This window comes from Gigantopelta aegis, chromosome 9, assembly GCF_016097555.1.
Source record: "Gigantopelta aegis isolate Gae_Host chromosome 9, Gae_host_genome, whole genome shotgun sequence".
NCBI classification, from domain to species: Eukaryota; Metazoa; Mollusca; class Gastropoda; order Neomphalida; family Peltospiridae; genus Gigantopelta; species Gigantopelta aegis.
In genome coordinates, this window is record NC_054707.1 from 83047455 (window position 1) to 83063784 (window position 16330).

The 16330-nt window shown below is 35.8% G+C and overlaps 1 protein-coding gene across 1 annotated transcript in view; it reads left to right on the forward strand.

Annotated features, from left to right (window-relative positions):
• The window catches only part of LOC121380532 (26S proteasome non-ATPase regulatory subunit 2-like), a 30312-nt gene that overhangs the window by 3773 nt on the left and 10209 nt on the right, over positions 1-16330 (forward strand). Inside the window, exons 3-18 of the mRNA XM_041509377.1 lie at positions 372-536; positions 2293-2414; positions 2917-3141; positions 5609-5767; positions 6301-6445; positions 7488-7548; positions 8227-8373; positions 9046-9152; positions 10056-10066; positions 10118-10234; positions 10688-10775; positions 11046-11208; positions 11789-11890; positions 12959-13029; positions 13904-14003; positions 14685-14767. Coding sequence (XP_041365311.1) covers positions 372-536; positions 2293-2414; positions 2917-3141; positions 5609-5767; positions 6301-6445; positions 7488-7548; positions 8227-8373; positions 9046-9152; positions 10056-10066; positions 10118-10234; positions 10688-10775; positions 11046-11208; positions 11789-11890; positions 12959-13029; positions 13904-14003; positions 14685-14767 — 1866 coding nt within the window. The remainder of the gene's footprint in view (positions 1-371; positions 537-2292; positions 2415-2916; positions 3142-5608; positions 5768-6300; positions 6446-7487; positions 7549-8226; positions 8374-9045; positions 9153-10055; positions 10067-10117; positions 10235-10687; positions 10776-11045; positions 11209-11788; positions 11891-12958; positions 13030-13903; positions 14004-14684; positions 14768-16330) is intronic.

Sequence of the window (16330 nt, forward strand, 5' to 3'; positions counted from 1 at the left end):
CCAGATACCGACTCCAAACCCTGAGTGAGTGCTCCGCAAGGCTCAATGGGTAGGTGTAAACCACTTGCACCGACCAGTGATCCATAACTGGTTCAACAAAGGCCATGGTTTGTGCTATCCTGCCTGTGGGAAGTGCAAATAAAAGATCCCTTGCTGCTAATCGGAAGAGTAGCCCATATAATGGCGACAGCAGGTTTCCTCTCAAAATCTGTGTGGTCCATAACCATATGTCTGACGCCATATAACCGTAAATAAAATGTGTTGAGTGCGTCGTTAAATAAAACATTTCTTTCTTTCCTCTAATTTAAAACTTAGATCATTTAGCTTGTTGCATGTTGAAACATTGTTCATTTTTCCTTTGCTTATTACAGGAGCCTGATGAAAAGCTATACCGAGCAGCATTAGAGAGCATTAGAACTCAGATTCGAGCCTCGACCACGTCTATGACATCTGTGCCTAAACCACTCAAGTTTCTGCGAATGCACTATGACACTCTTAAAGAGATTTACGAGAAGATCAAAGAGACTGAAACGAAGGTTAAACAAAACAAAAAACATTGAGCTTGTCGATTTAAATATGTATTATAACATCGCTAGTTCTCGAAAACCATCCTATGTTAAAATGGGGGAATTTAAAAACAAATCTGCATATTATAGACAGTTTACATAGCAACGCATTTGTTTGGGGAGCACTTTTTGCACAAATACTAAAATATATATACTATTGGCAAAAGGTTCCTGTGACCCAAATGAATGTATGCAAAATTTTATTTACTTGAAGTTTGGCCGTGAAAATTTAGAAAATGATTGTGTAACCATTCCCGTCAATATTCCAAAGGTGTTCTGTCAATTCCATGTCCTATTCACACTTTATGCACACAGCTTGCTTATGAACATATTGGGCAACATGCTCCTGGTTGACATCATGTTCCTTATCATTGAACTGCCAAAAAATTGTATGGCTTCTTATCACTCAGAAAAACACTTGTTAGTATCTGATTGTCATCGACGTGATGTCACGCCTCCCAGAAAATGGACATCTTCCAGCGATTGGTATGCTTAAAGTTGGAATAGCACAAAACATTGTTGTTAAATGTTATGATGTTAGTTGGTGTTTATCAGAAAACATCATACAGTGTCTGGAAATGTTATCAATGTACAACAGATCTTCTGTATTTAGGGAGCCTATATGTGACGTAAAATTTGCAAAATGCATATACCAGACTTATCTAAAAGATAGGTGTCAGATGTTTGGACAGGGCTGCAAATTCAGTGCTTGCCATATGTGCTATTTTCCATAGATACACCACTGGTTGTCCTGTTACGTCATCAACGACGCACCAAACATGGTGTAGACTGCACTTTCGGTTTAGAAGTTACGACTGGTGTACCATACTTTTAACAGACAAATAATGCATGTATGACAAATAAAAGGTTTTGATTTATTAAAAAAAATATATGTATTACTGAGATTTTAATGATTTACAGGAACTTTTTTCCGTTTATATTTGTGGAAAAAAAGATAACAATTATTTTGTGCACAGTACAATGAATCATTACTGTTATTCTACCATCTTTCTGAATACCACTTCATTGCATACCTAACGTGTATAATAAGACTTGTAATTGATAAACACGACTTCTACACAAATAATGTACCCCAGTCATGTCTGCTAGTAGACTGGTCTGATTAATTTTGATAAAAATCATGGGATTTGCTTTGATAACTGCATAGTAGGGTTTTTGAGAAAGGTAGTAAAATGACATGGAATGTTTATGTAAACAAAAACAAGTGATTATATAAAATATGTTTTATACATTCCATTACTAAAGTGAAAAGGTAAGCATTACTGTTGGTAAGTAATTAGTTTTGACAATACTGAGCTTGCGCATCAAACAATTCCTGTTAGAAGGACAGTTTTCGAGTAAACAAGGATATATGTTATATATTTTAAGATTTGCTGCTTTCAAAATAGTATGACCAAGTTTCTAGGGATTGTTCTGTTTGCTGTCGAATGTAAGATATGTTTTGATATAACTAAAAATAAATTGTATCTGATGATCACTCTTGTAGCATTCTCTCTGCCTCGTGGACATTTTAATTATAGTTTTTATCAACATTATAAAGTTCTGCTTAATATACTTTGTAAAATGTTAAGGCTGAATTTACAAAGTCTTTGTAACATGCACCTAACTACATAAATGTACAATGCTTGCGTTTAAGAAGGCTTTTTGGATGTGCCAAGTACACCAGACAATAATAGACTTCTTAGTATGATGTTTCTTTGGACAGAAATTTTGTGCCGATATTTTATCTGTGTTGGCTATGACAGCGACTGAAAGCAGGGACAGTCTGAGGTACCAGCTACTTGGTTCGAAAGAAGAAATTGGTTCATGGGGTCATGAATACGTGAGGTAGGATTTTCTTCACTTACTTGTGGGTTTCTCTATTAGTCTTAATAAGGAAAAGTAATTTCCAGGGCTCCCACTGATACAAATTTTGTTTTAGCCAATTTCCAGATATGTATAATATTTCCTTGAAAATTATTCAAAAGTGGACAATTTAAAGAAAATGGGTTTCCTCATGTGCCATATATTAATTTCCTGAAGAAAGAGTTTGATTGTTACTTGATATTATTTTATATTGATATAACACCGGGTAGTTATAAATGTGGATTAATCAAAATTGAATATAACATAGCAAGCTCTGGCAATTACCAAATTCGTCCAGTGCAAATTTTAAAAACATTAGGATAATTTTGTTTTAATTTGGCAAAATAATTTGATGTAATAATTGATATATTGTTAGAAAATGATTGGCGTTTTGCAATTTTTGAAGTTCAATAAATAATTTGCTGGAATGTTCGGCGCACCCAGAGCTAGCCCTGTGTGATAGTGTCTATGATATTATTTCCAGACATCTAGCAGGCCATGTGGCCCAAGAATGGCAGGAGACTGAGAGCACGGACCTGGACATGCGTGGGAAGCTGATCACCCTGGCGACGGCGATTGTACCGTACCACATGGCCCACAACGCGGAGGCCGAGGCCTGCGATCTGTTGATGGAGCTCGAACGACTCGACCTGCTGCAGGACTATGTCGACAACAACGTCTACCAGCGGGTCTGCCTCTATCTCACCAGGTACACCGGAAACTCTGTGCTGTTTAACAACACCACTAGAGCACATTCATTTAGTAATCATCGGCTATTGGATGTCAAACATTTTGTAATTTTGACATATAGTCTTAGAGGGAAAACCCACCACATTTTTCCATTAATATCAAGGGATCTTTTATATGTACCATCAAACAGACATGATAGCACATACCAGGGCCTTTGATGTACCAATCGTGGGGCACTGACTGGAATAAGAAATAGCCCAATGAGCCAACAGACGGGGATCGACCCTAGACTGATTGCACATCAAGTGAGTGCTTTACCACTGGGCTACATGCCACCCCTAGATAAAGGTTTGTTGAAATTTGAGTGCTTTGTAGTATTTATCTAAACAAATTAATGATTACAAGGTCTTCATTGGTAATGATTTTTCGTTATTCAATTTACAAAAATTGGATTATTTTCTTGGAAAGGTAATAAAAATTCAATCCTTTATGCAAACTTTATCAGTTACATGTACATTTTTATGGACTTAATTGAATTTTATTGCATTGAAATATGGCTTCACCAGAGATTTCATTAATAAAACAGCAGATGACTTTTCTTTACTTCCTATGTAATAAATGTTTACCTGGTAGTGAATATTTTATTCTTGTTAATAAAAGTTTTATACTTTAAAAAAATTTCCGATTGGATAATATTAGCTGGTTGCATGAGAACTATCCATTGAAATTACATTTTTCTAAGGTTTCAGTACCCGCCTGATTCTGTAGGGTGTTTTTCTTACACCCGTGTAGGAGATCACCGTTGTGTATTAAAATCATATACAACATATGTTGGAAATCGTTTCTGAAAAGGTCATGATCCAGCTTAGTGTTGTTGTAAGGAGATGTAAAGTGACATCATTCAAATTCAAAATTAGCTGTATTATTACAATGCTTCACCACATTAAAATGCTTTTCATTAATTTAATTTTCCAAGTGGCTGGCAAATGTTTTAGAGTGCTCTATTTTTAAAAAGGAAAACGGATCTGTTAGTACAGTAGTGATTTGGTTATGACGTGGTATTTATGCTTAAAGCCAAGTAGGGCCTATCCATACACCATGACCCAGTTAGGCTATGTTCTATAACATAATTTAGTTAATTATATTGTTTACATTTTCATTGTTTCGAGGTATGTAAGAAATAGAATACTACATCCGTGTCCGTTTGATACCATTTATCTTACAATACGTTGTTTTGGATACGTTTTTAAACAGGTCGTAAGATAAATGGTATCTAACGGAAACTCATGTATTATTCTCTATATACGAGACTGTAATTAAAATAGACTTGTTAGCCTCCATTAATTATCATTTTCACATTTTGTTCTATTCTTAATGATATCACTGCTTCTCTATTGTTCTCTTTAATGTCTTTTAATCTACGATTGTTGTGAATGAGAAGGATGGACACATTTTGTTCTATTCTTAATGATATCACTGCTTCTCTATTGTTCTCTTTAATGTCTTTTGATCTACGATTGTTGTGAATGAGAATGATGGACAATTTTTTTTTTTTATGCTCATGTTCAAATAAAAACATTAAATATGACAATTTATAGTAAAATAACTGTAAACAGGCTGACATTTTGCCAGATTTGGGTTTTGTTTTTGCTTTTTAGTAGGATTTGTAAAAACATAGGGTTAGTGAATTTTGAAAACCAGAGATCCCATGGCCAATGGAATTTTAGAAAATTCTAGAATCCCTGTCATTTTTTTTTTTTTAACTTACAATTGAGAGATCCAAAGGCTAGTGGATATTTAGTAAGTTCTAGAAGCCCTGTCATTTCGTCTTTTAAAAGTGTTATAAACATATTTCCTTTTCACTTGTTTCAGCTGTGTTATAAACATATTTCTTTTTCACTTGTTTCAGCTGTGTTATAAACATATTTCCTTTTTACTTGTTTCAGCTGTGTTATAAACATATTTCTTTTTCACTTGTTTCAGCTGTGTTATAAACATATTTCCTTTTTACTTGTTTCAGCTGTGTTATAAACATATTTCCTTTTTACTTGTTTCAGCTGTGTTATAAACATATTTCCTTTTTACTTGTTTCAGCTGTGTTATAAACATATTTCCTTTTTACTTGTTTCAGCTTTTATAAACACTTGTTTCAGCTGTGTTATAAACATATTTCCTTTTTACTTGTTTCAGCTGTGTTATAAACATATTTCCTTTTTACTTGTTTCAGCTGTGTTATAAAAATATTTCTTTTTCACTTGTTTCAGCTGTGTTATAAACATATTTCCTTCTTACTTGTTTCAGCTGTGTTATAAACGTATTTCCTTTTTACTTGTTTCAGCTGTGTTATAAACATATTTCCTTTTTACTTGTTTCAGCTGTGTTATAAACATATTTCCTTCTTACTTGTTTCAGCTGTGTTATAAACGTATTTCCTTTTTACTTGTTTCAGCTGTGTTATAAACATATTTCCTTTTTACTTGTTTCAGCTGTGTTCCGTATGTGCCAGACCCAGAAAACACAAAACTTCTGAAAACGGCTGTTGACTTGTACAGAAAGTATGATCAGTATCCCCAAGCTCTGCGCTTCGCCATGCAGCTGAATGATTCCAAACTGGTTGATGACATCTTTTCTTCTTGCAAGGATCTGTGAGTATTATAAACTGGAGAGGGTTTTTACTGGGGGGAGGGGGGGGGAGCCATGCAGATGAACGATTCCAAAATAGTCAATGACATCTTTTCTTGCAGGAATCTGTGAGTATTATAAACATGAAATGGCATTTTACGGTGGATGGGAGACATTGGAAGGAATATGCCCTAATTTTTTTAAGGTGCACTGATGTGTAGTATAATACTAATTCCAGCCATAGAGAATCCCCAAAGAATATAATGTATCAGAAAAATGTGGTGGACTAAAAGAAGCTGCTCTTGCCTAGTTGTGGCTGCTTCGTTGACCCACCCTAACTCCCTGCCATATACCTAGGACAAGTATTACAGTTTTCGTTCGATATAAGTATAAAAGATCCCTTGCTGCTAATCGGAAGAGTAGCCCATATAGTGGCGACAGCGGGTTTCCTCTCAAAATTGTGTGGCCCTTAACCATATGTCTGACGCCATATAACCGTAAATAAAATGTGTCGAGTGCGTCGTTAAATAAAAGATGTATTGCCCTCTATTTTCAGGGTGGTTCAGAAACAGCTGGCCTACATGTTAGGACGACAGCAGATATTTATGGATCTCAGCGATGAAATGGAAGAATATGATGAACTGACAGAAATAATGTCCAATGCACACCTTAACAACAATTTTCTGGCTTTGGCAAGAGAAGTGAGTACATTTCGAGACAACTGTCCGTCTGTGTCTGTCTGTCACCTTAACAACAAGTTTTTGTCTTTGGCTGGTGAAGTGAGTCCCTGTTGAGACATCTGTCTGCCTGTCTGTCTACTCAATCTAGAATTAATTATTTAATAGTTCACTTGCCCATGTGTACATCAAACCTTTGAAATCAGTTGTTCAACTACAATGTTTAGCTCCGGATATGTCTTTCTCACTGTCGGACCATCTACCTGTTCTGAAAAGTGATTGACATCACATGACACTTGCAGCTTTGAAAATTCTATTACTAGTCCCCTACCTTTCCAACCGGAAGGGACTATTGGTTTCATCTCCGTCCGTCTGTCTGTCCCACATACAGTTTTCCTGATGGGTTGTTTTTTTTTTAGAATGTCTTGAGATATTGAGCTGAAATTTTGTGTATAGCTTTACCATGTACTGTTACAGATCAAGTTTAACTTTGATAGCAATTTATCCATCTTTGACAGAATTATTGCCCTCTGACTTTTGTTTTGCAATGTTTGAAGATATTGAGCTGTAATTTTGTGTATAGCTTTATCATGTTCTGTTACTGATCAAGTTTAACTTTCATGGTGGTTTACCCACTTTTCACAGAGGTTTGGCTCTTGAATTTGAGAGATAGAGAAATTGCTGGGTCAGGTGGGGGATATGTATTGTTTTAGTAGTACTCTCAAAATGCTTTTTTACCTAAGTTTGTAAACTGAATGTTTAATGAACAAGTACATCAGTTGTTGGGATTGGGTTTACGAAAGGCTGTAAAAAGATAGACACATAATATCTAAACGTGTGTTGTTTTCTTTCGATATTCCATTACAGTAGTATAAAATGTAAATTTTAAACTGTTACCATGTTGTAATAACACACACTGAATTTGCAGATTTGTTTTTAGGATTCTGACAGAATTGTAAAAAGAATGGTCTGAAGTGCACAGAATCTTGCAAAATTTGCAGTCTGAATATAATTTGTATACTGACACACGATGAATGATTTATGTTTTTTTTTGTTTTTTTCTCAGCTTGATATTATGGAACCAAAGGTTCCGGAAGATATCTACAAAAGTCACCTAGAGCCAAATAGTAAGTCAAGTGTTTTCATAGGAATAATGCAAGTCATGGTAGACTAAACATTTTATGGCATTTTCACCATTATCAGCACACTTATTTTTTCCTTACAAAAAACAACTTATATATAGACCTATAATTATTTAAAATAGAACAAAATTTAATTCAATGTGCTTTCTTTAATAAATCCGTGGACAAAAAATATTACAAATATTTCATTAATTGATAACACATGTATAAATTACAGTGACGGCCATTCAATGGGTGTGTGTGTGTTTAATCCATTTAGAGGGTCTGCCCCTAAAACATTTTGTTAATGTTTGGCTGCAGCTACTTGGATGGTATCACATGTGATTTCCAAATATAGCAAATATTTGAAGTACAAGATAAAAGGTTTAAAACATTGAACCTGTTAATGAAGGTAAACTGTTTTTAGCATCAGTCACAACTCATCTCTATTGTTTGAGTTGGGTGCATGGCAATATCTGTTATTTCAACCTATTAAATACCCAGTAGCAAAACAATTTAAATATGTTCATGGCAAATGATTTGATTCTTTGAACATTGGCACACTACATTCTTAAACCTGATGGCTTAACCACTCACTGTCACATCTGGTGTATATCATTGATATGTGGCTTGTGTGTGTGGTGGTGGGTTTTTTATTAAGCTTTTTTTTCTCTCATTTTCCAGGGTCAACAATTGGTCCATCTAATGTGGATTCAGCCCGTCAAAACCTGGCAGCATCATTTGTAAATGGTTTTGTGAACGCTGCGTTCGGGCAAGACAAACTTCTCATGGACGATGGAAACAAATGGCTTTACAAAAACAAAGAACATGGTAATACATGTGAACTTCTAAATATTTTATAATAATTATCAATATAAGGACATGATGGAAACAAATGGCTTTACAAAAACAAAGAACATGGTAATACATGTGAACTTCTAAATATTTTATAATAATTATCAATATAAGGACATGATGGAAACAATTGTATGTTTCATTACAAACGTGATATTATTAAATAGTTGATAATGTGCCGTTATGTTAAAATTAAATTATTAATTAGTATTTTCTGGCATTACAGACATGAATGTGGTCGAGGATTAACAGTGCTTGACTGGTCACAGCACTCGGTGGTTTAAAAAAACAATAACAATAGCCTACAACATTTATTTAATCTCTTCACAATAGAAGCTGGCTTGAGTATTAACATTTGTTGGTTCATTTATCGATAAGGACACATTTATGAAGGACAAAAGGCGAGATATAGATCTTACATTTCCTGTGGTGGTGACGACGATGGCATCAACTTCTGCATTTATGTCAATATTAAAGTTTCATGTTTAGCTCCATTTCTCACAAACTGTTAGTCATAGATCAGCAGAAAGAAAATGAAAGGAGGAAAATTGGATGAACCAAAAGTGAGAGGTCAGGTAAAGTATTCATGAAAAGGGGAGGGGTAAAAAAAATTCTTCATTTTGGCATTTTTATCAATTGTGTTTTCAGGGATGTTGAGTGCCACAGCTTCACTAGGTTTAATTCTTCTCTGGGACGTGGATGGCGGCCTCACTCAGATTGACAAGTATTTGTATTCATCAGAAGATTACATCAAGGTACTTGACACAAGCGCTGTGATTCGTTTTTTCGTAAAATTTCATTTTAATTAATAATAATTGTAAAAAAAAAAAATAATCCACTACACCTATCTGTTATATGTTCCAAAATATTCTACAAAGCAGCTTAAGTTGAAGTATCTGTTATTTTAAATAAAATAAAGATTATCTCAAGATGCAAAAGTTATAGGTTTTTTCAATACAAGCTCAAAAAAATTAGGATGTGTATTTGTCATATCAGAAGACTTATGATATTTTGTGTTTGACTCGTGTTCTGTTAGCTGGATACCAGAAATTGTTGTAATATGTTATCTTTCTGATTGCTAAACTAATGCTTATTTCCTTATTTTAATTTTAAAATTTGCCTTCATTTGTCATCTGCTTTGGACTTCTTGAACAAGTACTTTATTGATATTCTGTTTGGACTTGTTGAACAAGTACTTTATTGACATTCTGTTTGGACTTGTTGAACAAGTACTTTATTGACATTCTGTTTGGACTTGTTGAACAAGTACTTTATTGACATTCTGTTTGGACTTGTTGAACAAGTACTTTATTGACATTCTGTTTGGACTTGTTGAACAAGTACTTTATTGACATTCTGTTTGGACTTGTTGAACAAGTACTTTATTGACATTCTGTTATTGACATTCTGTTTGGACTTGTTGAACAGGTACTTTATTGACATTCTGTTTGGACTTGTTGAACAAGTACTTTATTGACATTCTGTTTGGACTTGTTGAACAAGTACTTTATTGACATTCTGTTTGGACTTGTTGAACAAGTACTTTATTGATATTCTGTTTGGACTTGTTAAACAAGTACTTTATTGACATTCTGTTTGGACTTGTTGAACAGGTACTTTATTGACATTCTGTTTGAAGTAAAAGTTGTTGTTTTCAGGCAGGAGCTTTACACTTGTTACCCTCCTTTCAAATCAGCTCTAAATACTTCACCACCACAACATTGGCGTGTGGTATTGTGAACTCTGGTGTGAGGAACGAGTGTGACCCAGCTCTCGCCCTGCTGTCGGACTATGTGATGCATCAAACCAGCATCATGCGGATTGGTGCCATCGTTGGGTCAGTATCTGAAACACCTTGCAAGTTCCTCATCATCTAGTCATATAGAATATTGCAGAGTAATGGCTTTTCGTTACTGTTGGTGTCACCTACGCATTCTGCTTAAAAGACTTGAGATTTTCATCCATAACTGCAGGGATGTGACTTTTTCAGCTTTTTATCTAATTTCAGATCATATCTAAAATAAGATAAAAAACTGAAAACAATTTTTTTTTCTTAAAGCAGAATGTCAATAATAATTTTAAAAAAACAACTAAGGTTCTAAGTTGGGGTGTTTTTTTTTTTTTTCTTCTTTTTTTTGTGTGACACAAATAAAGTAAACTAGAACTGACAAAATGCTAAAACTATGACCTTTATTTGACTATAGTATAGTGTTTTTCAGTTTTATAAATATCATTTGGCTTCTTCTTGTTAAAAAGAGTATCACATTCCTATCTGTTCTGTTACCTGCAGGTTGGGACTGGCGTACGCGGGATCGAACCGTGATGATGTTCTCAGTCTTATTCTGCCCGTGATGGGAGATTCCAAGTCAACTATGGAGGTATGAATGAATGCTTATCGACACCCTGTTGGCTGTCGATCAAAGTTAGTACATAAAAAAATAAACTATTTGGGAATACAAAGTGGTGTCCTCATTAAACAGGTGGTTGCTTAATAGAGATGGTCACTTGAACAAGTTTGGAATGTACATTTTCTGTGAGTTTAAATTACAAATCAGTGTTTTTTTTTGTGAAGGCAAATTTTGTTGAGTCGTTAAAGGTAATTTTTATGTAACCATATAGCTGGTTGTGATAAAGTTATGTTGTTGCAGGTTATTGGGATGGCAGCTTTGTCCTGTGGTATGATTTGTGTGGGAACGTGTAACGGTGAAGTGACGTCTACCATCCTGCAGACCATGATGGAGAGATCAGAAGCGGAACTCAAGGACTCGTATGCTAGATACCTGGCTCTGGGACTTGCACTCGCATTTCTCGGTAAATATGAACAAACACACTTGTCGTTCTTTGTAACGGTATTCCTTTCAGTGAATACTGATTGATTTTGGATGTTTGCTCTTTTTGTGATTACTTAACCTAACCTTAACTAACTACATGTCTCTTCCCAATTTCTAATGGACTCTTTCAAATATATTACAGTATTTTTGAAAAGAAACTTTAATCCAAAGTCTTTTATATAATACATCTGCCAATATCATTTTTAATATTTTTATCCCACTGCCTCAGGCTTCTCTCCTGTGAATTCCATTAGATTTTTTCTCTATCTGCCAGCCCCTCTGATATTTCAACTTCTTTTATTTCCCACATACACATTCCAGTCCATGTCTGTTGTGACCGTTACTTGATCAACAAGAAAATTATACATACTTATTGTCCTGGGGCCCATTCCACGATGCCATCTTAAGCACATACGGTAGGTATGCACATATGGTAATCGTAGCGCTAAGATAGCTTCGTGGAACGGGGCCCTGACATGCATTAAGACTTATGTTTTCTCGATCACAGAAAATGTTGGCACACAATAGTTACTGGTTTTTGTTTTAAATATTGTGTTTAGGTAAACAGGATGCTGTTGATGCGACGTTGATGGCGCTGGAGGTGATAGGAGAACCTCTCAAGTCGATGGCGTCCATGCTGGTGGACGTCTGCGCTTATGCAGGTCAGTGTGTCTGTGTGAGAATCTGTTGGTGTGTCTGTGTGAGAATCTGTCAGTGTGTCTGTGTGAGAATCTATTGGTGTGTCTGTGAGAATCTGTCGTTGTGTCTGTGTGAGAATCTGTCGGTGTGTCTGTGAGAATCTGTCTGTGTGAGAATCTGTCGGTGTGTCTGTGTGAGAATCTGTCAGTGTGTCTGTGTGAGAATCTGTCGGTGTGTCTGTGAGAATCTGTCAGTGTGTCTGTGTGAGAATCTGTCAGTGTGTCTGTGTGAGAATCTGACAGAGTGTATGTGTGAGAATCTGTCTGTGAGAATCTGTTCGTGTGTCTGTGTGAGAATCTGTCGGTGTGTCTGTGAGAATCTGTCAATGTGTCTGTGTGAGAATCTGTCCATGTTGTCAGTGTGTCTGTGTGAGAATCTGTCAGTGTGTCTGTGTGAGAATTTGACAGTGTGTCTGTGTGAGAATCTGTCAGCGTGTCTGTGTGAGAATCTGACAGTGTGGAGGCAAATCTTAACACAACTTGTTTAGTTTCTTACCTTAAATCAAATAAATTACACAGCTCTAAAATTAATAGTGTCACTTCACAATCTAATACTTTAGGTCTAGATAATGGATGTCATCAATCCAAATTTCAGAAACAAATTAGTACCTGCATATTATGTCCGTATTTGAATACTTCATGTTATGGTTAAGAAGAAGATTGTGGTTATGTTTAAAAATAAAAATTGTCCTTTGTTTTGTTTGTTTGTGTGTCCAATATATAATTAATATCAGCCTCTATATGTATATATGTTTTGTAATTGCCTAAAAGTATTATTTTTGTTATATTTTTTAATATATGGTTGATGAAATTGTGTTTTTGTTTCAATCCTGACAACAGTTTGTGTGTCCAATATATAAGTAATATTAGCCGCTATATGTATATATGTTTTGTAATTGCCTAAAATTATTATTATTATTATTATTTTTTTTTTTTTTAATATATGGTTCATAAAATTGGGGGGGGGGGGGGGGGGGGGGTTCAATCCTGACAAGTTGGTTTTTTTTTAATATAGATATTTTGTTGTTCCAGGGACAGGGAATGTTTTAAAGATTCAGCATCTCCTCCATGTCTGTTCTGAACACGATGACTCCAAAGACCAGGTGAGGTGTTTGAACACTGAGTTGGTAGAGTTCGTAGGAGCGGACTTACTTCATACGTTAAAAACACTACTCCAAACTTACTGCATTGTAGGATGTTTTCTCACTAATGGAGCTTTTTTAATCACTAAAATTGCAAACTAAAGTTATATTCTTGTTCAGACTATCAGCATCCATATATCCAATGTTTTTCGTGTCCTTATGTTTGTAGTCGCCCAGATATTTAATGTTATTATTTCCCTACCTGTCCAACCGAAGGGGACTGTAGGTTTCATCTCGGTCCTTCTGTCCGTCTGTCTGGCACGCATATAGTTTTTCGAATGTTTATTTCATGATGCCTCGAGATATTGAGTTCAAAATTTGTGTATAGCTTTATCATGTACTGTTATAAATCAAGTTTAACTTTGACATATGGTTAAGGACCACACAGATATTGAGAGAGGAAACACGCTGTCGCCACTTCATGGGCTACTCTTTTCAGTTAGCAGCAAGGTATCTTTTATATGCACCATCCCACATACAGGATAACACATACCACAGCCATTGATATACCAGTCGTGGTGCACTGGCTGGAGCGAGAAATAGCCCAATAGGCCCACCGACGGAGATCGATCCAAGACCGACCACGCATCAAGCGAATGCTTTACCACTGGGCTACGTCCCGCACCTGGTTGTTTTAGCAGTGCCTGAAGATATTCAGATGAAATTTTGTGTATAGCTTTATCATGTACTGTGACAGATCAAGTTTGACTTTCATGGCGATTTACCAGTTTTTCACAGTTATGGCCATTGAACATAGGAAATATAAAAATGTGTTCAGCATGTATTGCTTTAGCAGTGTTTGTTTTATGGACCTTATATGTTAATTATTTCACAGGACAATAATGAAAAGAAGGAAGACAAGAACAAAAAGAAGGATGAAAAGAAGGATGACAAGGAAAAGGAACCTGCAGGACCCGATTTGTCAATACAGCAAGGTCTTGTGTGTTTAATTCTCACTGTCATATTAAGATTTGTCAATACTGCAAGGCAGACTGAGTCCTGTGTGTTTAATTCTCACTGTCATATTAAGATTTGTCAATACAGCAAGGTAGACTGAGTCCTGTGTGTTTAATGCTCACTGTCATATTAAGATTTGTCAATTCCACAAGGTAGACTGAGTCCTGTGTGTTTAATGCTCACTGTCATATTAAGATTTGTCAATACAGCAAGCTAGACAAGTCTTGTGTGTTTAATTCTCACTGTCATATTAAGATTTGTCAATACAGCAAGGTACACACAGTCCTGTGTGTTTACATGGTGATGCTGTGTTTAATTTTCACTAATATTAAGCAGGCATTGTTACACAAAATTCCAAATGGGCGTTTTCATTTTGCGATTAGTTATACTGATTTGTCGCAAACAATTTTGATGTAGCGACTCTAATCTTGTGTGTATACGACTAAAGTCATTCCAATTTAGGTGTTCTGACAGTATGATTCGATCGCATGTGACTGTGCGACTAATCGCATAATGAGAACGCCCCTTTAGCTGGAACTGATGGTGTTCAATGCTACTGATGATTAAAAATATATGATGGTTATCTCCCCTGATTATGACTTCTCCATCTGTCTTCTCACCATTTTGTGGTATTTATTTGATTTTTAAAATGTTTTTAGGAATTGCTGTTTTGGGAATAGCACTGATCGCAATGGGAGAGGAAATTGGTGGCGAGATGACGTACCGTACAATGGGACATTTGGTAACTAACACTTGGTTTTCTCTTTAATAATTGATAGAGACTTTATTAGCTGTCTGCTTTGGCTATGCTTCATAGGTTACAAGCTCCCATTTTGTAGGATGGTAGGCTGGTTTTTGCCTGAATTAAACTAAAATGGTTGAATCTGGATAGCAACATTTTTCATATTAGCATTACTACCAAAAAGCTATGTCTGGTTGCAAACGAATTCCTACACATTTTTACATGGATTACAACTAATTTTGCGGGTAGAATGATGGAAATACATGGTAAAAAAGCCTCAGGTTAGCACATTTTGATCGAATATCTTTATCATTTTTACCTGAAGTTGAGGATTTGCTCCAGCACGGGGAGGGGGGGGGGGCAGGGCATCACCCACCCTCCACCCCCATCTCGTAGGCTTATGAATAATTAATAGAAACTTAGCTACGTGTTATGGCTGTACTTTAATTTAATTAGTGTTTTAACAAATTTGTGTCTTTATTGGTTAGATTAACTTCACCTTTTCTGTCTCACTTCGACAAGACAGAAATTTTTCTTACTATGGTATTTACTACAAGTTATTTATTTTTGAGCCAATTGTTTTCTAAATTGCACACACAAAAATAGTGGGTTTTTTTGTTATTTCCAAAACACTTTTACTCTTCTTACGTGAAATCATCCTGAAATTATTTACAAAGGACCATAGATGTTATTTTTTACCCATTTGTAAACCCACAAGTTAGAGAATTGTAATTAAAGCAGTTGTTTTAAGTAGCTGTCATTACTACTATTAAGTAGCTGTTACTAATATAATATACTGAACAGCATTGAAAATGCACCACCAAGATGTTTGGATTTCGAAAAGAATACCTGAGCAATAAATCTTTTTGTTGTGAACAGCATTAGATGATTGATAATGACAACAAACAAAAAAGGATGCCCAATCATTGATTAGATTTAATTCATCTACGTATGAAAGACACGTGGGGTCACAATAAAAAGTCAATAGTGCATATGACCACCATGTGCAGCACCACAAGTCATGCAACGTGTTCTCATCGACCCGATAAGTCTCTAAGGTTATTCATTTGTGAACCACGTGAGATGCGTTGACCAAGGTAATCCCAAAGATGCTTTATTGGCGATAAATCGGGGGACAGTGCTGGCCATTCAAGCAAAGGGACATTATTGTTGGCTAAATACTGTGTTGTAACACGTGCTGTGTGTGCTCGGGCATTGTCTTGCTGAAATGTGTGCATATCCCGATGCTGATGAAAGAAGGGAATGACGTGATTTTGCAAGATGTTATCCCGGAAGTAAATGGCATTCATTCTGCCACGGCAAACATAGAGTGCTGTTCAGTTGTGATAACTGATCCCGCCTCACACCAAGACACTCCCTTCACCCCATCAATCCGTCTGGATAAGGCAGTCATTGTGGTAACATTCTCCACGCCTACGTCACACCCGCAACCGACCATCAGCATTCCTTAAATGGAAACGGGATTCATCAGAGAATAGCACACCATGACAACATTGTAATCTTCAATAACGATACCTTCCTGCCAAACATCGGGGCTCATTT